The 26,299-nt window shown below is 37.2% G+C and overlaps 2 protein-coding genes and 1 long non-coding RNA gene across 4 annotated transcripts in view; 1 reads left to right on the top strand and 2 right to left on the bottom strand.

The window, feature by feature from the left end:
* Nucleotides 1-641: 641 nt before the first annotated feature.
* Nucleotides 642-6,532, bottom strand: LOC134679137 (uncharacterized). Its single transcript, XR_010100296.1, has 2 exons — nt 6,456-6,532; nt 642-5,954 (listed from the first exon to the last, which is right to left on the bottom strand). It is a non-coding gene; the product is annotated as an uncharacterized LOC134679137 (long non-coding RNA).
* Nucleotides 6,533-7,097: 565 nt separating this feature from the next.
* On the bottom strand, nt 7,098-14,038 carry LOC134679134 (parafibromin-like). Of its 2 annotated transcripts, none has more exons than XM_063538000.1 (12): nt 13,928-14,038; nt 13,550-13,703; nt 13,351-13,456; nt 13,010-13,129; nt 12,125-12,270; nt 11,541-11,757; nt 10,964-11,135; nt 10,521-10,652; nt 9,723-9,897; nt 9,118-9,229; nt 7,946-8,087; nt 7,098-7,256 (listed from the first exon to the last, which is right to left on the bottom strand). In XM_063538000.1, exons 2-12 carry the CDS (start codon nt 13,678-13,680, stop codon nt 7,111-7,113), a joined length of 1,599 nt encoding a protein of 532 aa, XP_063394070.1. In that variant the 5' UTR covers nt 13,681-13,703; nt 13,928-14,038; the 3' UTR covers nt 7,098-7,110. The 2 variants fall into 2 exon arrangements, with proteins under 2 accessions (XP_063394070.1, XP_063394071.1); XM_063538001.1 differs by having other exon boundaries at nt 13,550-13,693; nt 13,924-14,035.
* A 1,814-nt stretch (nt 14,039-15,852) lies between these two features.
* LOC134679130 (guanine nucleotide-releasing factor 2) overlaps nt 15,853-26,299 on the top strand; it is a 66,203-nt gene continuing 55,756 nt past the window's right edge. The window contains exon 1 of the mRNA XM_063537981.1: nt 15,853-16,026. Within this exon, the coding sequence (XP_063394051.1) occupies nt 15,990-16,026 (37 nt within the window). The 5' untranslated portion in view covers nt 15,853-15,989. The remainder of the gene's footprint in view (nt 16,027-26,299) is intronic.

Raw genomic sequence — 26,299 nt, 5'->3', positions numbered from 1 at the left:
ATAATCGGTGTGTCGTCAGAAAGTCTCCAAACTTGCGAAATTTCCACATGGAAAAACTTCGATAACTTCTCAGAATATATCTTTGTATGAAAACGAAATATTTCTTTCATAAAATGAAATTTTCCTCATTTGTTTTATGTGAAATTTTAACGTCAAATTTCTATGAAATTATATGACGTATAAATAACACTTGCACTGCGTAAGCTATCAAAATCTTAGTCTATCTTGGTCTAACTCTATTACTGCAATGTTCTACCACCAGTTTTTCGTTTCGGGGTATGACTAAGTACATTTAACGAAATTAAATGGCATAGTTAATTAATTTATACTTTCATTAAGAGGGAAGTAATTATTTAACATATTTAGATTTTCCTTTAAAAAAATCTAATTTTTACATTACATATCTACTATGACATATATTATGATATCAACATAATTTCGTACATCGAGATAGTAATTGACTTCGGTTTAGTACCAATTAATGTATAAACTCATACTCAACAGAAATCAATAGGTATGTAAACAGGCCCTAAGGCAAGTGTACACGCTTGTGTGGCCTTAACAAATAAAAAAAATCTCTCCAAAATGGAGTTAATTAGAATAAATACCGGGGTGAAATGTTCAAGTTCAAATAAAAATAATTATATTCATTGCCAGATTTATTTGAAATACTGTTAAAGCTACATTTGACAGTCAATTTCTTTTTTATTCTTGTCGAGATACAACAGTGTAAAATACCCAATGATTGGCACTGACAAATACCCGTTATTGGCACCTATTTTTGAAGGAAAGTCAGCACTGCTGCCTTAAAGTATGGTTGAAGGTGCCAACCATTGGTTGGGTGCCGTCTATAGGGTAGTTTACGCTATTTGGTGTTCTTATTATATAACAGATCGAATGCCTTTCGTTGATAATTCTCTCGGTAGGTATGTACTGCTCAACACAAACATAAAATAACAAGGTTTTGTTTTTTCATAGGTACATGACACATAATGCATGCAAGATATTAGTATAATAGGAGCTTGTTTCTTTAATTTTTTGACTTGTCGCTGAACAAAAAGAAGTGTGAATTAGAAAACAGTATAACAAAACCCAACACTACCTAGGTACTTACTGAACATCAATCTTATTTTGTGAACGTGTAACCGTAGTCAGGTTCACAAAATGGTATCGCCTTGGGTCGTCCCATTCGTTTTTCGTCAAGTTTTTAAATTAGTCCTATTCTGCTTTCGTCACTCATTCTACATTGAAAGCCACCGACGATTGTGACGAAAGCAGAATAGGACTAATTTTAAGAACTTGACGAAATACGAATGGGACGATACCCACCAAATAACATTGATTTTCACCTGTAGCCTGTCAAGTTTTTATCTTGCCACCGCCATCTTGCAGATTTACAATGGTATAATTTATTCTACTGGCAAGGAGACTTTGACACATGGAGTCTTCTTCCTCGTGTTATCCCGGCATTTTGCCACAGCTCATAGGAGCCTGGGGTCCGCTTGACAACTAATCCCAAGAATTGACGTAGGTACTCATTTTTAAGAAAGCGACTGCCATCCGTGCCATCCAACCCAGAGGGTAAACTAGGCCTTATAGGGGCCTAGGGATTAGTCCAGTTTCCTCACGATGTTTTCCTAAACCGAAAAGCGACTGGTAAGTAAATATCAAATGATATTTCGTACAAAGTTCCGAAAAACTCATTACCACAAAAGGTTGAAGTGTTGTGCAAGAAATAAATATTAAGAATACAATAAAACATTTGAATTAATAAAAGGGCGAAGGATTGCGTAGTATTCCAATATACAATGTTTTGATATTATTCGTTCACATGACCGGTACTGACGTTTTTCTTTGACCACACATGACGTACACACATTAGTTCGTAACGACAGTATCAGGCTTATATTCCTAACTAATAAAAAGTTTTCTTTGTGACATATAGGTTAATTCATCAATTACTGATTACTGCCACTATTTAGTAACTGGCCACCCAAAACTAAAAATGAATTCTATTCACCTATAAACAGAAATCATTTTATACTGGGTCAAGCAGATCTTGTCAGTAGAAAAAGGCGGCAAATTTGAAAAAAGTAGGCGTGAAGCAGAATATCAACCCATAGAAAATTTGAATTTCGCGCCATTTTCAACTGACAAGATTTGCTTGACCATCTATAGTATGTGTATTATATAGGTGGCTAGTTATAGAACGGATGTCAGTTATAAACCTTACACTAAAATGAATTGTTAGGTAAATAAAATTCATTTTTAATACAGTTGCTCAAAAAGTGCTACTTTACGTAGCTGTTTAGCGTGCGGAAAGTTGGTTATCTCGAACTAGTGCTTTTTACTTTTCCAATTTTTTTAAATTTATACTTGTTCCAATTCACGACTACTTATTGATGAGTGTTAATATTAGTTTCCTTTAAACGTCGTAATCAGCATAAAAACCTACCGTTAATGTAAGAATACGAAAAATATTACATATTTCATATTTAATTACTTACCTCTTCATCATTATAACACGTTTATTTTTTAATATTCAATATTGAAAATTCCGTTCTTAATAAGTTGACTGAATGGAACGGAATAGCTGCCAAACGCCCATAGATATAATATACTTAAAGACGACGTCTAACCGAGCTGTCACTGTTACCACTTTTGTTTAGTGTACGATTAACAATGTTTTTCTTATTTTTTCGCAACTGTATTAAAAAACGTCGTTCGATACACGTGCGGAAATGTCATTCTTCACTCGTCCCGAGTCTTGCCACTCGCCTGCGGCTCGTGGCAAGATATCTCGGTACTCGTGAAGTAATGACATACCTTCCGCACTAGCATCGAAATGTACTATTTTAGTTTAGTGTGGCCAGTTATTAGCCGGTGGCGATTGACAATTTACACTATAATGTGATCAATTTGAAGTTACAATTTTAAGCAATGAGGTACTGCGGCCATAATTTACACTTACTGAAATGTTGGACATATTTATACCTAATTAACAGTGATTGATTTGGTTTTCTAAGGCAGATTGTTGAAAAAGCCCAATGCTAATTTTGATAAACTTACAGCACAAGTAAACAAAAACTTTGTCCCTTTTCCCCTTAAGTATGACACAAGTCTTATCACAAGAATGGTACTCGTATTCAAAAAGGACGCTCGAAATAACTCACATTAGAATGGATCCACATTCAAGCAGAATAGTTATTTGTTTTACAAGGGGGCAAAGTTGTTGTTTAACCGCTCGTGCTAATATTGATACCCGAGCAAGCGAAAGATTCCAAAATTGAACCACGAGCGTAGCGAGTGGTTCGAAAAATGGAATCTTGAGAGTTTCGAGGGTTTCAAAATTGTGAGTGCAACACAAAAATTTTCACCACACCAACCCGAAGCAAATATTAAATGTAAAATATCAAACAAAATCAAATCCAAATGAATGTTGTTAAATATTTATCATCCAAAATCATCATTTAAAAGTCAATTCTAATAGCAAACATAAGAAAACAACTCAAAATTTGCATTTGATTACTTTGCCTCACGTGTGAATAAAATGCAACTTTGCTATCAGTTTTTGAAGTGCAACGTAAGTCTTTCCGAGCTGGCGTGGTGAAAAATATATTAGTGGCCAGAAAGAGTTTAGCCCTTTAGAGTTGTAGGAATTATAACTATCTGACAATTTCATAAAGAGATGTGCAAGGGTTATTTATAAAAAAATATTGACTGTCTAATTACTCCAGTTTACTGTATTCCAAAAACTGTCAGTCCGTCCCAAACAAAGTAAGGCTTTACGGTGCAGTATTAATGTATACCAACTGAACATCTCAATGAAGTAGTAATAATATCTATACGATTATCAATCTAAAGATAACTCTTCGACTTAACGGATATATTCGAACAGGGATACCATTTCCATTAAAGTGCACGTAAACGCACAATTTTGTTTTAGCCTACAAACCAGCATTTCCCTACTGGGTAACAGACTATACAGATGTACATAGTTTCGAGACATACGTAAAACTAAAGGTCTATATGAACTTCGTTCTTATTCATAATGCTAAACGTGTCTCTTAACTACGGCTACCATTAGTTTGGCATTGACATAAACGCTATCGTGAACGTAATTTACTTTCTATGCATCTCGCTCGTACTGACATATTAGTGCGAAAGAGACATTTGGATATACATACATACATCACTGGCTCAGTGACCCAAAGAGGATCTTGGCCTCTGACACAAGAGAGCGCCATTCTGCCCTATTCTGCGCCACTTCACGCCAGTTGGGTATTCCGAGGGCGGACAGGTCAGGTGGGCGAAAGAGATATATAGAAAGTAAATTACGTTCACGATAGCGTTTATGTCAATGCCAAACTGATGGTAGCCGTAAAGGGGCATTTGTATAATTTGCGATTAAGTGAGATTAATCCCTATAAACCTTCACGTTTTTCTAGCAATAACGAGTGATTCATGAAATGAATAATCATCATACCTACCATCGATGTTACACAATACCAACCGCGAAGACATGACACGTTGGCTATCTTATTTATATACTAGCGACCCGCCCCGGCTTCGCATGGGTAAACAAATACCCCTAAACCTTCCTCCATCACTCCGTTCAGTAGTTTTAGAGTTTATCGCGAACATATAAACACACAAACAGACAGACGCGGCGGGATACTTTGTTTTATAAGGCGTAGTGATTGGGAGTTTTATATTTTATTTTATTTGTAAAAAACATTATACGACGTCAGGACTTTATCACAGCCGGGGACGGGAATGTACATTTATGGAGAAGGGATAACTGTGAGAGTTTTAACTGTTTTGGAAACCATGTTTGTACTCAGGGCTTAGTCTATGTACATATATGCTGTCGCTGCATATTAATAAATACATACAGACAGACGTAACTAGTGAAAAAGAACGGTGGCAGCGAAAGAAAGAGACTAGTATTTCTGTATTTGTAAACTAAACATAGCAATGAAAATATATGTCGGTTTGCGTTCTTGTAACTATTTTTTATTTATCAATAAGTTGACTCTTACCGATAATAGATGTTTCATTTTATCAAGCACTCGTTTTTGCCAGGAAAACTTTTAGGTTTACTTATGACACGATGTATGTACCATGATCAATTTTACGGAGCTCCATTATAAAAGAGACATAAATGCGTTTATGAAACATTGTACCGCGCAATTATTAAGTATCTTGCCTTCTTTCAAGAATATAGGTACTTGAGCATTGAGAGAGGAGGGAAGCATTGGGCATTTTTACTTATAGGCATCAATTACCTTAAGTATTTCTTCAAAACATACTCCACTTTTCTTATTTTTGAATTTTATGTCAGTAGAATCAACAGCTCATTTCATCAATTTCATCATAAACATAAGAGCTCCAAAACTTCCCTTTATTTTTAAGGAATTATGGTAATAGAATTAGGTTCAAAAGAGCTCGTGATTCTGAGTAGAATTAACATAAAATTCACAGAAAATGACATTATTTTAACAAATAGCCTTTTTTAGATATGCTTACAGTATGTGTCCCGACAGGCCGCCCCTGCCACTTCAAATATTTGAGAAAGGCTGACATAGGTTGACCTCTGCCTGAACTGAGTCCACATTTGTATTTTATGTATACGAAACATGTAATATACCTAAGGGTAAATTAATTTGCTACAAGTGTGGACTAAGCTAATAAGATTCGAGGAGCAACATTACATAATAATATTAATAAGTGATTTCAAAGAAACTATTCGTAATGTACACAGTAGGTAATTTCTCTAGATAATCTAGACGCATATAATAGGACATTCGACTTAAAAACTATAAAAACTCTTCGCTCCGAAGGCAATCATAATAATAATATTATACACACGGTATCATCAATAATTTTATAGCTCTATAAAGCTTAATATTAGAAACTAGAATCTAAGATGAGGTTTATTCTTCATCATGTGCCTGTAAAAAGAGAGGGATTGTTAATATTTAATTTTTAAAGGTATAATAAATGCTGTGTTTTTAGACATTTACCTACCAACATCTTTTATTTGATAACCAAAATTCACTAACAAAATTTCATGTTATATATATGAAACATAAATTATATGGCATTATATTTTTGGCAGTGTTTATTTAACATAAATAATACAAACTTAATACTTAAGTGCCTTATAAAATAAAATAACTAAAACTAAACCTTACAAAAAAATAGAATTCCCTAAAACCTACCTTCAAAGTCTAGGCCCCTCGGCAAGGTGCCCCACGCAGGCAGCATTCCCGTGCTGTATAGCGATGGTAATCCTTTGCGCGAGAAAGCTGCTTGCGCGAGAGTCCCCTGTTGCTTCCCTTAACCGCTTACCAAGCTCCTTAAGGAGCCCACGCGCTCCTCTACTCTATATAGCATTATATGTATTTGTTATATGACTTTGAGGTGGCACGTGGGTGTAGTGACCGACTTACTTGTCCAGTGTCTCCCAGAAGCCGAGCAGCACGGCGCGGTCGAGATGCCGCTTGGTGCGGCTCAGGTTGAGCACGGTTGAGGTGGCACGCGGGTGTAGTGACCGACTTACTTGTCCAGTGTCTCCCAGAAGCCGAGCAGCACGGCGCGGTCGAGATGCGCTTGGTGCGGCTCAGGTTGAGCACGGTTGAGGTGGCACGCGGGTGTAGTGACCGACTTAATTGTCCAGTGTCTCACAGAAGCCGAGCAGCACGGCGCGGTCGAGATGCCGCTTGGTGCGGCTCAGGTTGAGCACGGTTGAGGTGGCACGCGGGTGTAGTGACCGACTTACTTGTCCAGTGTCTCCCAGAAGCCGAGCAGCACGGCGCGGTCGAGATGCCGCTTGGTGCGGCTCAGGTTGAGCACGGTTGAGGTGGCACGCGGGTGTAGTGACCGACTTACTTGTCCAGTGTCTCCCAGAAGCCGAGCAGCACGGCGCGGTCGAGATGCCGCTTGGTGCGGCTCAGGTTGAGCACGGTTGAGGTGGCACGCGGGTGTAGTGACCGACTTACTTGTCCAGTGTCTCCCAGAAGCCGAGCAGCACGGCGCGGTCGAGATGCCGCTTGGTGCGGCTCAGGTTGAGCACGGTTGAGGTGGCACGCGGGTGTAGTGACCGACTTACTTGTCCAGTGTCTCCCAGAAGCCGAGCAGCACGGCGCGGTCGAGATGCCGCTTGGTGCGGCTCAGGTTGAGCACGGTGACCGCCCACCGCGACACGTTCGCGTCAAGCTTCATCTCGTCGAACTTTAGGTGGAACGCGCAAACTGGAAAACGAACGCAAAGTAAAACAGATCATCACTCGATGTTCATGATAAAGACTACGTCTTTGGAGTCTACATGTTCAATTGTTCATGACCCAACTCAGTTTTTTTTAGATTTTAGACATTACGTCAATTCTCTTAAGAAAACAATTAAGGTATTTTTTTAATTGTGATTAATATGTTGGTATATTAGATTAATATTTTTATTTTAAAGTGACAGCGGTTTTGGTTTCCAATAGAAACATGAATCCTTTCTAGAGAAGTCTCCAAATATTTACATGTTTTTTTCGCATAAATATTTCTATAGGTACTCTTATTTAGGTTGTTTTCAAGTTATACTTACTCCAAAAATGTATGAAAAAGATTATTTAAGTATTTTCAGCAGCGTTATGTAAAACCACAGATAAAACATCACCCAGACTGAGCATAGTCGCGCTACCCCCTCTGCCACGCATACGGTAAATTTACTCCATGTTCGAGTCGAAACTGTCTTTGTGTGACGTCCGTGTTTGAACGGACCAATCACGGCACGGGACTTCGCTCACTTCGTCCCGCGCACCCCCGCATTTTTGGCATCATCGGTTGCATGAAATAATTATTCTAAACTCGGTCTAGAGCATTCCTAGTCTATGCATAAAACTAAGTGTTTTACAAAATTATGACTCATCAGATAAGCTTAACTAAATACTCACTATTGGCAAAGATTTGCACTGGATTTCCGTCCCACGGCCACCCCTTGAACTGCCAGGCGGGCCCCTGCACGAACACCGCCACGACGCGATCCCATTCGGCGGCCGACAGGCGGCTCGGGTTGTCCACCACGCGGTACGGCACCTGTACCACAGACAATATGTTAACCTCGTATTTTTTTTTCTACTCACTATTTTATGTTCTTGAATTTGGAAGTCCTTCATTTATACACGAGTTCAAAACAAACGATGTTTGTAGTTATACGGGTACAGTCGCCATCAGATATATTGGAGCAGCCTTGCTCAAAAATATGCACGCGGGAACTATACGAAGAAAAACTAAACTTCAATCGCATTATTTAATCAAATGTAAGATTCATTTGTGTTTGCTAAAAAGTGACAAAATTACAAAAGTTTGTTAAGGTTTATGAATAAGGTGGTAACACTTTGAATGCCAGTATCACGCGCCAGTATCACACTTGCAAGTTGCAAGTGAGCTAATAATAAACCTTATAAACCTCGAAAGTATGGCGGTGACTTTGATAGTGCAAATACATAAGTGTATGCCTTAACTCTCCAAAAGAGTAGAGTAGCAGTATTAAATAATACGATTGTAAAATAATAATAAAAACAACTTTATGAACACAACAACACATACCAAATCGACAACTGACTGAAAAATACAAGCATAATTAAATACAACGACTATATGAGTGCCCTAGAAACAAAAATTACCTTGTAAGTACTAATAGCCTTTACAATAGGGGTATTACTACAATGTCCTGCCACCAGAGTGCAGCACTAGCGCCTCTAGTAAACCATAGAGTAACTTATACATACTGTGCCTGAAAGAAGTTTTTTGACAAGTTTTCACAGACATTAAATTATAATATTGATGCATCAAGGCGGTTTGTTTACAAGCTACCGGGAAACGCGAAAATCGAAATTTAGTTATCTACCTCTTTTTCGCTCGAATATGCAACAGTGATAGAGAGGTTAGATAACGAAATTTCGATTTTCTTGTTTCGCAGTAGACCTCCAGATTGTGATGGAATGTGGTAGTGGCACCCCCTAGGCAGAGTTTCCCCCTATTGGTAGGTTAAAATATTTATCACTTTGTTAACTGATATAAGTCATAATATATGTTACGTATCAAATAACAGGTATGTATTTACCGTAATAGCGAAGTTGTTTGCTGGCATATTTTCACCACCCTTTCTTCTTTGAAGGAGCACTTCGTTTTCGCGGACTGCGCCTTCGGCTTTCTTTTGCTCTACTGGGACGAATCTGGTGACATAAAGCAAGTTTTTTTTTAATATGTCTATTTAAGAAACTGTACAGATGATGACTAAATATAGTCTGCGGTCGACAGACGATGCAAAAACAAAATGTATTTTACTTATGGATATATTGGGTACAATGGGTACGAGAAACATTTGATTTAAGAATTCTTATATTATGTTTCTCTTAACCAACAAAATGTGTGTTTGCTAATAGCTGTTTACGAACAGTAAATATTTTAAAGTGACTGATCATAGTAGGCTTAGGCATAATTAGGAACAGATCAGAGTGAAGTCGTAGACTTGCTTGTTTACAATCTACAACTTTACTGATATGTGTTTGCTTTGCATACACTTACATTTTATTAAGAGTCAGTTGACACCATTCTTAAAAATTGCCTCAGCACTTTTGAGGCTATGATGAAACCGTCACACTCGATACAAACATAAGACTGTTTCTGGGTTTGAGGTCGGGTAAGGAATGTGTACTCAGTACTTACTTGTGGTCTTGCAGCATGTCCTTGACATTGTACATGGATATGAGTGAGGTGGCAGCGGCCGGTATGATGATGATGGGCGTGCGTGAGGGCCGCTTGCCGCCGCCGGCGGGCGGGCGCGCCGCGGCCACCGGCAGTAACTCGCGCCGGCCCGGCGTTCCCGCCGACACTGGCATTTCTGGCAACGACACCACTTTTTATGCCAGGAACACAGCGATTGGACTGATTTAGACGGCACGCGAGCTCGCATGCGATTTTAGTTACATTACAACCGACCGATCAAAAACCACAATGTAATGAAACTCGCATGCGAGTTCTCGCATAGTCTAAATTAGCCCTTTGGTTCGACATTTTGTGCTTAATATGACGAACGACATTTTCGCATGCATACAAAGCGATAAGAAATCTCTAATCGAATTGTTGCAGTAGGAACACATTGCAAGTTGTTTGAATTGTAATTGTCAACATTTAAGTCAATGACCTACAGTCTAGTACAGATTTGTCTAGTAGAAAACAGGCAGATAGACTCCCTAGATATATAGAACACGCTATGTTTGCACCAACATCGGCACGAACTTGGCAGTGACAAGTGACAATGCATACATATCCCATAGGAGCGCCATACGACGCAACACTTGGCATGGGCGCTTAGCGTAGTCTATCATAACTGCCACAGACAATACCGAAATTCCTTTGCAGTTTAGTTCAAATACATAACCTAAGCTATCTAATATAAAAGCACTATTATAACATGACAGACGAATGAGCAATGTAACCTGGATTACATTGTAAATAACTTACGTGGCATCGGCCGCTGCTGACTAGGATTCTGTGGGGTGCGCGCTGCGAGGGGGGCACTCGGCCCTTCCGTCACCGACTTCAACGTCATGCCGTGATACGTTCCCATAGTGTCGATTTTGAAACCCTCCGTTTCTGAGGATACAAAGTATTCGTTAGATCACACGTAGGTTAGGTTAATAATGATAACGCAAATGAATGTAGGCATATCGGTAATGGTTATGATTTAATAATACGGCATAATATAAAGGTTTGAGAATGTAGTGTTCAAAAAATTCTCCATGAAACAGTAAATTGGGACTCAAATTTAGCATCCACTGGACCTTTAAACTTAAATGCCAGGGGCCAGTTTACAATCTACAACTCATTGGAAGCCCCTTTTTAATTTCTTTCATTAGGTAGGGAATGACGTTTGTGTTACAAGTTGTAAGAGAAGTGATACTAACCTTCTTTCCTCGTTATAAATCTTTCCTGATCGTATCTGTTGTACTGCGCCTGCTGTGCTGGTAATGCAGTAGGCTGTGGCAGTACCACAGGCTGCGGCCGCGGCACCCCCGGCCTGCCTTCTTCACGCGCTCGGATGCCTTGCAGCAGGGCCATAATACTCCTGGCAAATATCTGTCCATACAAAAAATGGTTAACCATCTTTTAATGCCCCTTGCCTTAACATTGTTGTGTTTTATTGCAATAGAAGGCTAGTAAAAGTTGCAATATGCAAATGGTTGCTAAAATATACAGAATTATTTAATGTAGTTACAGTCAATCAAATCAGACCCATGATAAAAATAAAACATTTAGTAATCAACAATGCTTAAAAAGGGTCTTCATATTCAACTTTCCAAGAATACATTTTAAATATTATATATACCTAATTTTTGGTTATTTTTATTGTGTAATTTTTCTTTTTAGGTAGTTGCAACAGCTTGTCAATATTCAGCAACTATTCGGATGAATACCTACCAAATATTTGTGGCATCACTACAATTTTTTTTGGTGTTTTTGTTTAATAATAATACTACTTACTTTCCCTTGACTTTGTAATACTGTAGTCCTTGTCCTCCATTGTCTCTCCCGACTTATAATGTGATTTACATCATAATCTAGGATAGCTCTTAGATCTGAACCAACAACGCCAAGGGTGTCAGAGTAATCATTACTTTTGATTGTAGTCCTCTTTTTGGCTAAACGTTTTGCTTTAATTGCTGCTATCTTCTCCACTGACATAGCCTCTGACAATGATCTACAAATAAAACATGATATTAGAAATTGCACAGTTACTGGTAGGGAGCTTTATTCATGAAAACAAAGAAAGAAATAAACAAACATAATAAAACTTTAAAACTTACAGATCACAGTTACTCGATTACATAGGTATTTCACTGTATTTAAAATAAATTATTTTACACCATGCATGAAATTAAGCTCAAGAACCAGTTATTTTTAGATACAATGTATAAAAATATAAAGAGTAGGTAACATGACTGTGACGTCACATGTTAGTGTTTCATATAAAATCCATAGTAGCAAAATCGTTTTGACGGTTCGAAAACAGAAACTTATTTGTATAGTAGTAAAATACCATATTATGAATAATATGTCTAACTTACTTAATATTGTCAACAGTGACAGAGGCTTCTTTAGTAACTTCAAGTCGGGCAGCGAGCTGCTCACGAACTTTCTGTACGTGGGTCTCTTCAATACGTGGCTTTTTCGCCACTGACTCACCAACCTCATTGTCATGGGTACGCTTAACCTACATCAATATACATAAAGGAGTTAGTTTACAATTATTATGAAAAAATAAACTTAAATCTTTGAGCTTGAAGATTAGCAGTGTCATTTCGCAAGTGCTAATTTGAGGCCCAGGTCAAAAAAGCTACTAGAACCTGATTTGTATGTGTGGTGTCTCTATTATTAGGAGGGTTATCTTGACTGACTTTTATTGAAATCATTATAAGTATTGACAAGAAATTTAAAAAAAAAAGTAACAGCCTACCCCTCTCACTCCCCTAATTTTCCTTAAAATCAGAAATAAGCGGCTTTGGCTTATTCACAGTGTTAGTGACAGTACTTGCTATAACTGTTCCAAATTTTAGGTACATACATCAAATGGTCTTTGAGAAAAATGCATTTAGCCGTTTTTCAAAATCGAAGTGATCCCATAAGAGCTCCTTTGTCAGTTTTGTATGGAGCACTAAAAATTAAGGCAAGAAACAAATATTGGATCTGTCATTGTCTACTACATTAACCTTTTAACCGCCAGAAATTTTTGATCGAGCGTGCTTGTGTAGCCACCGACAGTAATTGTACCATGCAGAGTAAGGTTGGTATAGTTACGGGAGTTATAAATGTGCTGTAAAAACCAAATCAGATCTTTGTCTTATTTATCAGACTGTGGCGAAATTAGCTGGATATGTAATGTCTTATATATCAGACTCTGGCAGTTAAAGGGTTAAGTACAAAGATGAAAGTAAAGTTTTCAAAATTGGCACCTGTGTTGGAATTTCCAGAGGGGCACTTTTATCAATTGAAGCACAAGTCGCAGTTTCACCATTCAAGTATGCCAATATTTCTTTACGATCTGGACGGCGCACTGCAGGTATATTTGCAGCCTAAAAACACAGATAAATAAAATATTATAGTAGGTCAAACCACTTTGCCAGTCAGTAAGAACCAGGAAAACTATACTCATTATTTTCTTTTGGGTGCTAGTACTAGTGTAAGACAAAGATAGTAAGATTCTCTGTCTATGATTGAAATGAGACAGTTCTTTGACAAACTATAATTAAAACAACATGCTTTGGTAAAAAATGTGTATAGGTAAGTAACTTACCGCTGCTTGTCTGACATACACTGGATGAGTTAAGTGTATATTCTTGAGAATAAACAGAAGACATTCTAATGTGTAATATTCTTTTATACTGCCCTCTTTGCCAGGTCTAGAAATAATAAAAATAGCATATAACATCTGCAACACTATCAGGTGCATACATTTTAAAAGAATATTAATAAAATAACACATGGATGCTTACCCCCACATCAGGTAGTTAGTTTTAACATTCTTCGGCCAAGAAAACTCTCCAAAAATTATTTGATTATCGCGTTCCACTATTTCTTTTTTATTTACATTATATTGCCGGAGTAAACTGAGCGGGTCCGCCATGATTGCTTTACTTCTTTACTGTCCTGAAATTCACATCATTTTTTCAATTAACCTGGTTTATGACATCAATTACGATAGCATACAAAATTTAAAACCATTCTTTTCACTGATAGCTTCTTATTACAGCCAACGTAAGGTTTTCGCGTCTTGTGACGTAGTCTTTAATCGCAGACATAAAATACGAATTCGTTGAATATCACCTCGCACAACTTTTAGAATATATGGTCAATAAAATGTGTACACATACCTTGTAAACAACAACGCGATCCACCAAATTATTTCAATATTTTACTTTCCAAAAGTAAAAGAATTCTTGTTGCACAAGTTTACACTACCTCATTGCCTTGCTTTGCTTGCCTGCCGCCTGCCTCAGAAAATTTGCACAGATAATGACAAAATTTAATTAAACGTCAGCTTCTATTCCGTTTACAAGGATAGCTAAAATAATTTAAACGTGTTATTTAATGATTTTATATGACTAAAGCCCCCTCTAGACTATGCGCGTGAATTGCGGGCGAAGCCGCGAACGCAAGTGTGGAGTCTAGTTCGCTGATATGCGAAATCGACTCCAGACTCGCGTTCGCGGCTTCGCGCCGCGATTCGCGCACGAGTGTGGAGCGGGCTTAAGGCCAAGCACGCACCACGATTTTAATTTTTACGACACGATTTTAGAATCGCGCTGTAATTTATCGCAGAAAATTCACTGCGCGCACTGCGATGAAAAGTCGACGATTTGTTCATTCTTGACATGGATTTCGTACCAGTCGCTTGTCGTGAAACAATATGCAATCGCTGTATGACTTTGAGTATTTAAACCACAAAGGTGATCTCCTTCTATTTCTATAATTAAACGGTCAACATCTAGCGTCTCATCTTGTGACTCTATTGGAGAAGCAGATTCCGATATGTTGACGCTTGGAGAGCGAAATGCCGACTGAGGTCCTGGGTGCGATTTTATTTATTATCGCAATGCGCGCGGGGCCATACAACTCCGTATGCTGCGATTCACTTTGCGACAATCGCGTCGCGAGCAGTCGCGGAAAAATGTGCCAAATCACAATTTTAAAATCGCTGCGATTTTTTTGTCGCATATGCGTGCACTGCCATATAAACACATACGTTACATTTCTGCGACTAAATTATCGCGCGACAAAAAGTCGTGGTGCGCGCTTGGCCTAAAATACCATGAAATAGTACACATAAAATGTTTACTTTATAATATTAACACACAAATGCGCTTTTCGTTAAGCCCCCTCCAGACTATGCGCGTGAATCGCGGGCGAAGCCGCGAACGCAAGTGTGGCGTCGATTTCGCAGATTGTTCACGCCTTCGCGCCTTGTTCTCCGTTTTTTGTCGGTATTTCGGCCCGCGTCAAAGGAGACGCGAAGCGCGAACTTGCAAGACTCCACATTACACAATATTTTGGCTCCTCTGTGGCAAGATAAATATGAATTATATTATGATTATATTATATTAAGCAGCTATATTTTACGGTTTTACAATAAAACAAAATGGAAAAACAGCTAAATCACGTATGATGCCATAGATAACTAACAGTTAAACTCGATCAGCTGATGCTTTTCCGCCATATTGCCGCAAACCAAACTGCGAAATCGCCGTGAAGTGTGCGAGTGTGGAGTCATACGTCAACTTCGCGATATGTTCGCTCCGCGACGTCGCGCCGCGATTCACGCACATAGTCTGGAGGGGGCTTTACGTATTTACATATGCGACCTGAGCGGCTACCGCGAAAACCGAAATTCACAAATTGCGTGGATCTTTCTCTTTTACTCCAATGAAGGCGTAATTAAAGTGACAGAGAAAAAACCCCGCAATTTGCGAACTTCGATTTTTGCGGTTATAGCCCTGTACAAGCTATTTCTATCAAGGCCGCGATGCGGTGCGGTAGTGTGTTATGGCTTTAAATTTAGTATTGTTTATGGTTGGTAACAAATAACTCAATCATATTAAGTGGGTTGCTTTTCGTATGTTTGTCAGGAATATTAGAACATGTTTTTAATTTTGTCGCATTGCGTATGTTTGTCCCTCATGGGCGCACGCGAACAGCGCATTTATAGAGAAAATATGCTAGATCTATGACAAAAAGTTGAACAAAAGTTACAAAACGGACCAATAGATGGCGTCCGATGCGCTAAATTTAACAAAATATGCAAATTGTTTCTAAACATGGCCGCCGGTCGGTCCTCTTAATTTATTGATATATTTGTGATTTATTATATATTCAACCCTTTGTAAGAGACTCTGAATAAGTGATAACATGCCATAGTGGTGCAAACGGCGAATTAAAATGACTTCGACTCCAAAGACTGAGAAATGCGGACAAGGTAAGTTATGCGTGACATTCTAGTCTAGTTATACTTTTCTACGTTTGTTCTTTGGAAATCGAATTAATTTGTATTAAAACTTTATTTTACTTTGATTAACTTTCTTTTGTGTTTGTAATGCGTTATATCTCACTTTAATTTGCGATGAACACCCATGTTAATTTGTTATTCCTTTGTTATTTTCATTTTAAAATGCACTTGCGATGAGAAAGAAAACCGTATACTTACTATATTAAATATCAATATTAACCTTAAAGTACAGTTTATAAACGAATATAGAATGACTAAGTCTGTTAAGAAATAAAGGGTTCCTGGTTTATGTTGATTTTTAATTAATCTTTATGAAATTCTTTTTACGCTATCAGTGAAAAGGGGGTGTGGACGGAAGTGTTTCGATTCGTATGATTTGGCTATGTTTAGAGTATTCCGAAAACTTACCGGAATTGGATGCAAGTTAATTCCAGAAGGCCTCAATCCCGAAAAACATGTATGCGCTTTTTAGTTTTGCTTGCAAAACTAAATAAACATAACATACTAGATAGGTACTCAAATGCATTGAATATTATTTTAACTACTGTTATCAGGCACTTAAAACAAAACAATACAATACAAATCCTCTTTATTGCTCAACCTCAGAAATCAAATAATACATGAAGACAGAGGTAAACAACAGGCGGCCTTATTGCTAAAGAGTGATCTCTTCCAGACAACAACATTTACATAGTGGAAAAAAGGAACTCGGCAGTAGTTTTCTAAATAGTTAATTTTCTTGCTCTGCTTAAAGACTAATTAAAATGATGCCTTTTACTAAAGTTTAAACTTATTGTTTGTTCCAATTTCACTGGCCCTGGCTCATTTTAATATTCAAAGTTACCCCCTCTTTCTTATAACATGGGACCTCCCACTTATTTACTTTTAATTTTACACTGTCTTGTTTCACACAAGCCTGTGGTAATCAAAATCAGACATTCATCTTACTTAGTATGGTGATGGTGATGCAACAACCCGAATCATCATTCATCTATCTTGAAAAATAATTAAGACAAATTGAATATTAAGGTATGAATTTGAATATGAGTGATTTACAAGTACAAAATATGAGAGCTCTATGACAGTCTTCGCAACCAACAATTTTATATGGACTTCCCTACATCAACCTTACATGACTCTTCTATATCAAAAGTACAATTAAATTTTAATCATAAGTTCTGTTGAAGGTAGTTCAGGTTAGAATTAGAATCTAGTGATTTCCACTTAACATATAGTGGCGAGAACCTGCACGGCATGTTCTCTATTCGTAGCTGTCCTCTACAAAGTGTGAAAACGCTGGGATGGACTATGAATACGAGTGTAGCACTACGAAACATAAGCTTTATATGAATTTAAGATAGCTTATTGGCATGACTACATCTGACATATTTATAGTGCCTAGTTTCATAAAATGTCTACTCTTGTATACATGGTGTAACATGAGAAAACCGAATAATTTTAACCACGCATTTATGAGGTCAAAAGAAGGAAAAAATGTAATATGAGTTTAGGTAAATGTCGCCAAAAAAAAATTTTTTTTGTTGTTTTCAATTTTTTTAATGTATTTGTACATAAAAAATAAATGTTATTGGTAAACTTGTCACTTAAAATTGATTTTTACATTTTTTTTTCGTAAAACCTACATTTTGCAAAGTGTTTCTTGTCACTTTTTGACATCTATCATAATTATGACATAATATGACATAATTGTGCATTATAGTTCGTTTTTTTTAGCGTTAGAAAGAACTCCACAGAAGCAAGCGTGCAGTTTTTATCAGGCTCGTTATTTGTTAATAATTATTGAATTATCTAATGTAGCATGGTCAATACATATAATTTACTTCAAATTATTACCGCTAAAAGTTTCGGATTTGGAACCACAAGCTTACTTCTGCGAAGTTCTTTCTAATGCTAAAAAAACGGACTATAGATTTTTTTTATTTGAAAAGTTAATTGATTAATTGCAAATTATGGAATACAAATCGGTATTGGCATAATTATGTGGTTATCACGACAGGAAAAAAATAGTAATAAAATCGCTTTCTTGTTTCCATATACGAGCCCCGATGCATATGTTTTCGTCTAGTTCCGCGCAACAATTTTGTTTATTTTAATAAATTTTACACATGAACATATAATGACCCAGTAATGGGAACCATAATAGCAATGTTTAATGTAGTTTATTTTGATCGTATAATAAAATTGCATAAGACTTTTATTGCTGAAAAAAAGGACTTTTCAAAAACGTTGTCCAAATCATATTGTCCTCTCTTACAGCACTGCTGCATGCATGGGCTCGAAACAAAATTTTCAGTACATTGGCAGAGCCCTATTGTTTTCCCTGGTAATAGCCCTTTTCACATATGTTGTAATCCTACCCGTCAAAAAAAATATATAAAATCATTATTTTTTTTCTTTCAGTACAAACGGTATTTCTTGTATTTGGATTGAGTTATTGCAGAGTATTACCATATAAAATTAAATTACATTAGTATAAGCATTAAATATTAGTAATTATTAAACAAAAACATTAGTTTTGAACAAACGCGAGAACCTCTAAAAATGGGGTCACCTGACGAAAACATATGCATCGGGGCTCGTATGTTTATTCAAGTAATTTGGAATTAATATGTTTTTTTTTTTCAAATTCATTTTTACAATCGGCAAACTGTTGAAGTGTCGACACCTTGTAGATGAAACATGTGTTTGAAGTTACTTTTCCTATAGTATTAACATAATTTTCACGTGACATGAATTAAGTATGCTTGATCAGATACGCCATCATTTCTTGGCTAGGTAAACATATTTGAATGTAAAATGAAGCTTAATTCGACCCGATAAGTTTTCCACTCGAATGAGCTTTACCTATGTAGGTATCGGAGTGACGCACTTGGTTTCATAAGATAGACTAGGAAATAAAATGCATTATTCTATTTTCCGCCAAACGCGGTAGGAGGTACGTCAGTCAAATAGTGCATTCGACATTTACGGGCAGCGCGTTTCGCGGGCGTCAGTGCCCACTTCAGCTCGTCACTGGGACAGGACCCACGCCAGGACCATTCCATTCAGATTTATCATAAATTTAAGGCCTTGATGTGAACAATATCAATATCTTTAGTTGAAGATTTACTCATTATCTCATACCGCCCTATCTTCATATTTCCTAACCCCTTGTTTATACAAGCGGTTACTAATAACATTTATAGCTATGTACAGAGTTGTCACGTCGATTGGGCTATTCGAATTAGAAATTCCTGCGGCGGTGCCGCGGAGACGCGAACTTATTACGTATGCGACGTTGTTCACGCATCATCATTTACATTCGATATGCTAATACATTTATAGTTTTAGAAGAAATAATTTCGTGCTTATGATAATTACTAGCTCCGGCACACAAATACCTACCGACACCTGATACCACCATATTAAATTCATGCCTATATTACGGACAGTGCGCGTTGCAGGGTCTACCATCTTGTGGCCTGAAATATGTACATTGCAAAGCAAGTTCTTGTGCATAGATAGTAGGTTCTGCCATCTTGAGCGCTACATCGGAAGCATAATCTTCACGTTTCGCGCCAAAAATCTAACAGTTCCTAATAGTTCCTATGCTACCCCTATAGTTCATGCACGCTCCCTATAAATCGTTTTAGCGGTTAACGTCAAGAGGTAACATATATATATATAGACAACTCGTTATTATATTTGTAGGTATTGTTGACTGTATCTGTTGCTCGTTGCTCGGTTCTGTCAGTCTTCTTGACATTATTTATTGTGGCCGGGTGGCCACCCGTTTATTTTACATACAGCGTTTTCGCAGTTGCATTCGAAATTATATTATGTAGATCTAGCACGTAATAAGGGCCAGTAGCAGCAACCACACTTATCAGACTGATCAACATCACTCAACAGAATACTATTAAAAGTCACACAATTTTTTTTGCGATCGCTTTAACGGTGACAGACGGTTTGGTGCAACCGACCTTAATATTTACTGAGCCATAATTCGAAATGCTTAACTTCCCGGTTAAACATGTGCCGTAATATATTATAGCTAGATACTGTTTATAAATTGATGAAGTTAGTTTATTATTATTACCTATGCAAAAATATATAAAGTTACGGGACTAAAATGATCGGTGTGCGGTGTGCAACCAGGGCCAACCACAGGCAGCGCAGCAGTCACGGATGACGCCCTGAACGTGATTGCGGCCAACGTTCTCTCGCTTCACTCGTCCGTGCGGCGCAATCCACTCTACTATTTGTTGTTTCTTCAATGGTTTAGGTAACATTCTAAATAATATTAGGTACCTATGAGATCTCATCAAGGCGACCACAGGTTGAAAATTATAATGATCTGGTCTATCGCGTTGTATCAATGGTGTCAACATACAAAACTATTTCGAATATGCTTGCAGCAATTCATTGTGATAAGTGAGGTACAACGGTAACCGTTTCTTACAAATAATTTTTTACCTGCAATTGTAAGTTTTGATGGATATTATTATGACAAAGAGTCGGCCTTCATTCGTTTTTATTGATTATAAAGTTTCTATTGAGATCGGTTAGGTAAAAATTTGTAGGGAACTATATATTTTGGGAATTAGAATGTATCAAACATTAGTGTATTATTTCAATAGGTATGTATATAATTTAGGTATAATCTAAAAATAATGAAAGAAGACAGAAAAGTACTATTTGCCAAGTACAATTTTGTAGTATATTTGTCCTTGAGATTCAGAACTACCAAACTCGGGGTTCAATATTTCTTATCAAGGTATGGACGGTTTAACTGCACCAGGCCTTTAAGTATTAAATGCAATTGGTTTGAACTTTAAAATACCGTATGAATTCAATTATAATATAAGGTACAAACACAGTACCGTTGGTCGAGACTGCGATGTTGGATAATGGGCGAGATGGTTACATCGATTCATAGTGCTAGTTTATTTAGATACAGCTTAGACCGAGCGAGGCTGTAACGGGACCGCGCTCGCTCGGCTAGTTTGGTACGTGCCGCCTGCGGCCCAGCTTCCATTCCCGTGAAAAATACCTATATCGTATATGCACTGCCTGTGTCGCTCGGTCGCCCGCTACTTGACAGAATGGGCTTGGCACCGGTTGAGTTTGCTTTTCTAAGGGCGAGTTGTTATAAACCGTTGTCGGTCAAATTATGCATTCGGTAAAAACCTAATGTGGGCAACTTTCTCGATATAATCTTATTCCATAGCTTACCCAGATGAATTTATTAAACAGTGCAAGTGTTGAGTTTGTGTGAATTTAACTAACGACGCTTCAGTAACTAATAACTCTGAGAGCTGAACCCCTAGTGCGTTCACTTTTGGGTTTTGTCTATTTTTGTATGGGATTTTGAACAGGGCGCCAAGCGGGACGTTTTGTAAACTCAAAATCCTACATAATGACACTTAACACAAACGCGTACGTCACGTCACTCTATCGAATGAAATTTACACTAGGGGTCCAGTAGACCTCGCCACCAATGGAGGAGGCTACGCCATTTTAAAAAACCAAAAACGAATCTATAGAAAATATCGATTTTATTATCGAAGCTGCTCACGAATTTTCCCGAGAATCGGTTGAGAAATTTAATGCGACCTGTAGAGAACAACAACAGAAAGATGATGAATGCAGACATATAAAAACTATTCTATGCCTATAACTATGAATTGATATCAATATATGTTTTTTTATATATAGCTTATTTTGTGTCGCACTGCTGGGCAAAGGCCTCCCCTTTCTTCCGCCACTCATCACGGTTTGGTGCATGTTCCCGCCAGTCGCTGCAAAAAGCGTCAAGGTCATCCCGCCATCTCTTTTTTGGTCTACCTCGAGAATATTCGTTTTTATATACTCTCTTTGATATGTACACGTGTGAGCTGTGGTCACCTATAAGTGCGTGTATATGTTAATGTTAAATATCATTTTTCCTATGTGATTGTGTAGATGATTATCCGTTGGTGATCCTTACACAAATAAAGTTTAAGCGTGAAGAGGTAACAGACAGAGTTATCCTACCCTAAGTTATTGTTATTACCCTCACCGAATGACGAAAATTAATCTAGACTAATCCAATACGGTATTACATTCTCAACACATTTCTATAATTTCATAAAGTTCACATAATCACAAGGGATTGCATATCCAGATATGTTATGTCATTCTATCAGTTGCAATATTCTATATCTTTAGGTACTTACATAAAAGTAAACAAATAATTTGTACATTTTCGGGTAGTTATAACATTTATTGATTAATAAACCAAACACAAAACCACCTGGATCTATCACTGACCGACCTGACTTTAACGTGCTTTAACCTACATTATTTGATCATGTAATATTTTCATCTACCCTCAACGGGCTTAAGAAGCCATTTGAGGGTAGATTTTGTTTACTCTTTGAAATACCTTAATATACAGACTAGTGTCCTCTCCCCGTCTGTTGAATTGAGATAAAATTTATCATAAAGTAGTAAAACCGAGTGACCACATTGAATAATACAACAACAGCAAAAACCGTTACCGGCGGTCAGTGCTGTCGCATGTTTCCTCGATTACCTACTGCGGGCTGGTCGCATAATGTTGTCCATGCAAATGTATGTTTGAGCGCTCCAATCTTTTCATTAGAGAATCGTGATGTATCTTGATGACTTCTGTCGTAGCATCAGGTAGATTACCTTGGGCCCGCATCACAGTCGATTCAGGGCATATCTGTCGATCGTCTCGCATGGCTGACGAAAGTGAAAGGTACGGAATAAAAACCGGCTAAGTGCGTGTTGAGACGTGCATAATTTCGGGTTTCGCTGTCATTTAAATTTTAACAACCTTCCTTCAGTCAAATCTGAAAAAAAAATTACAAATGGCAATCAAAGATTTATCTTGAAAAACAATCCCGCAAAAAGTACCTTTACTAGCTTTAGATAGTGCATAGGATGTAAGATAATAATATGTGACGTTCCACGGGAAAAGGTACCTTATGAGGGTTTCTAGTTTCGGAGATATGAAATGTTTTGTAAAGAGGTGAAAAAATGCTCAATTTTTTTTTATTGTGTGATCTGAAACCTTGATGCGTAACGTTTGTTTACCTGTTTTTATTTTTGTTATAAGTTAGTTATAAGCCTAGTAATGTCGTCTCAGAGTTTAGTCGAAAAGGTACCTTATGGAAAAAAGATTGAAAATTCCCAAAAAAAACTAGTCAATACGGGAAAAGAAGTTTGGTAGAGAACTGTATTAGCATTCTGCAAAACTAATTTGATAATTTCAGTTCTGGTTGGGGCGCCTAGCAAATATTATAACCGTACATCGACCGACATTACAAATCCAAGTAGCCTGCTATTATACCAAAGTTACTCTCGTCAAGTCTTTCTTAACTAGTATAATCTTCATTTGGTTTGGTCGCATGCAATAAATCAGCCATTGGTTTGCTGAAAAATGCCAATACCCGACGCATTACCTTATGGAATATCTGAGGTCATTGAACCTCAATGCCGCTTGTCTTCAATGGCAACCAAAATATATTATTGATAAGAAATAGACGATTTATACCATCTTTACCCCAAAATATTATTAGTTTATCCTAACTGTTCCATCATCATCATGCCTCATCATGTAACTTAACCACAAGGTACCTTTTCATTACATACAAATTATTGGTCTTTTTTTAAGATTATAATGACGAAGAACTAATTAAATTTGTGGCAGTTTAATGTAAATTAATATTTTCTATTCATAAAAAATAAACTTCAATGTGATTGATGTTTTGTAGTGATGTATTATTAGATTTATTTCCATAAGGTACCTTTTCGTAAATGTATGGAGCAAATACTGTAATTGTTATGTAAGTTTAAAGTGGCATAAGGGGTTAAATATAGTATTTAGTTGGGGTTTTAGGATTTATTTCATTTGAATGACAGAATTTCTTTCATATGTGCTCAGAAAAATTGATTGTGTGTTACATTAAAAGTAAAAATATTCAATTTTCTGATTTTATATGAAAAAGTCAGAAAATACATTTTCACCTCTAAATCGGTATTGTTTTTTGCTTAAACTGTCTCTCAGTGTCGTTTTCTAATAGATACAATTTAAATCTTAAGAGCTCATTGCAATCAATCGTGAAAATGAAATAAAACTTTATTTTCAAGAGATTGGTTAGTATACACATAAATCAGTCGATATCAAAGGTTTCTATTTGCATTACAGAACAAGTCGCAACATTTTTTTAATCTCAGATATATAAGGTATTATTATTAGTAGTCAACTATGTAACTTACTTCAGGAACATAGTTTTTTAGGCGGCTAAACTTAAAACTTCTCTATCGTAAAGTTGCTCATTTCACAACATTATTTGCAAAAAATCATATCTCTGTAACTACGCAACTTAGAAGGTTGATCTTTTGTGTTATCGATAGCTTATTTATTGTAGATTACTGGGGTATGCATAACTCTATACCCGCCATAAGGTACCTTTGCCCGTGGGACGTCACATATTTATGTTATTAAGATACACCGCGCCCGCGCCATTTCGGCTTTTCATATAAACGTAGTCATCATGTTCCGCTCTGGACATTAACTTTAAGTATGAAATATTTTATCATATGTTACTATCATTACAATAAAAAGCATTGCGTTTAATTGCGTAAACAAAAACCGCTGGTGATCACTAAAGGGGTCCTCAGATTACCAGCTCGCCTGAAGATAATTAGTCCGTCAGTTAATCGTAAAAGGTCACACTCTAGTTTATTAATAAAGGTTCCATTTCAGGTTTCGGCCTGACGCCTAATACGAACCGAGGGTGTGTCCGCTTGACGATTCCGGTCGGCCGGAATTGAATTGCTATATTCCTCCTTGCATTAAATATGGGTCGGCTGCTTTTTATGTGTTAAATTGACATGTTCTTGTTAATTTCAAGTTTTCACTAAGGGCCACTTGCACCATTCGGAATTAAGCAACTAACTTTGAGTTAACCGCTAACACAGAGTTAAACTAATAATTTGTGTTGCACCGTTAAAGGTTAAGGTTTAACTCTGAATTAAACTGTTCAATATTTAACTCGCCGACGGAGCAGGGTTAAATCGCTAACTCTGGGTTATTACCGAATTATTTTGAAAAAAGAATAGCGGATCATTAGCAGTTTATTGGCGCGAAGTAAAATTATTGTTTTGTGTTTGGTTTTACGACGGAACTATGATAAAAGATTTATTATTATATTAAGAGATTATCGATTATATTGCCACGGATTTAAAGACTGTATCGTTAAGTATAGGGACAGATTAAACCAGGTCTAACTGTTGGCATGTGTATTATTTTGTACTACTATGTTCTAAGAGTTTGATCTGGGGTATTTTTAAGCTATATCTGATTTAAGAAAGTTTGTCATTTTTTTATTTTAGGGACTTTATGATGCTTTTAATACCGTATAGCAAATACAGTCCGGACAAGCCTATCGAGCTGGATTTGAGACTATTTCACCGAGTCATTGGTACGATTTAAAGTAACAACAGGTTAATAGGCTGCCAAAACATGTTATCTAAGTGTCCTCTTCATGACTGTTCAATTGAGCAGCTGCGGAATAAATGAGGTGAATTTTAATTTTCACATAAAAACGATTTTTCACCCTACGTTTTGGAATCCCTTCAATTTCTGATGCAAGCGTAATGACGGAGACCGCTAGAAGAATAAACTTAAAACCAAAGCCTGACGGACATTCATGGCGTTGATCCATCGCTAGAGCGGGTCGATAGAAAAGCTCCATGATAGTTATATTAGATGTCAAAGTGATCCCACCAAAAACATTCTGTAAAAAACTAGCCAAGTCTCGATGGAGCTGCTTGTTTATCTCTAAAAAGTAATGAAATCTAGACAAAGTCGTGCCAAGTCTAAGGTTCCTTACTGCCATTTCTTTATTATTATAGTTAATGTTGTGTGACTTGGCCGTTGAAGGGTACACAAGGGTACAAAACCAGGTGCTCCATGACACCATTGCACCAATCTGTCGCCAGAACCGCTACCCATTGACGATGGAAAATTGCCACTTGGAAGACGTTGATTCAATAACCAGTCAATTGTAGGCTTGATAAAGCTACGTATTTCAATAATACTTATGTATGGGCGAGCCTGAAACAAACGCTTCTTTTTGGTGCAATGGCAGATTGGTGCAATGGTGTCATGGAGCACCTGGTTTTGTACCCTTGTGTACCCTTCAACGGCCAAGTCACACAACATTAA

This window comes from Cydia fagiglandana, chromosome Z (genome assembly GCF_963556715.1).
Source record: "Cydia fagiglandana chromosome Z, ilCydFagi1.1, whole genome shotgun sequence".
Taxonomy (NCBI): Eukaryota; Metazoa; Arthropoda; class Insecta; order Lepidoptera; family Tortricidae; genus Cydia; species Cydia fagiglandana.
This window is presented reverse-complemented; position numbering and strand designations above follow the sequence as displayed.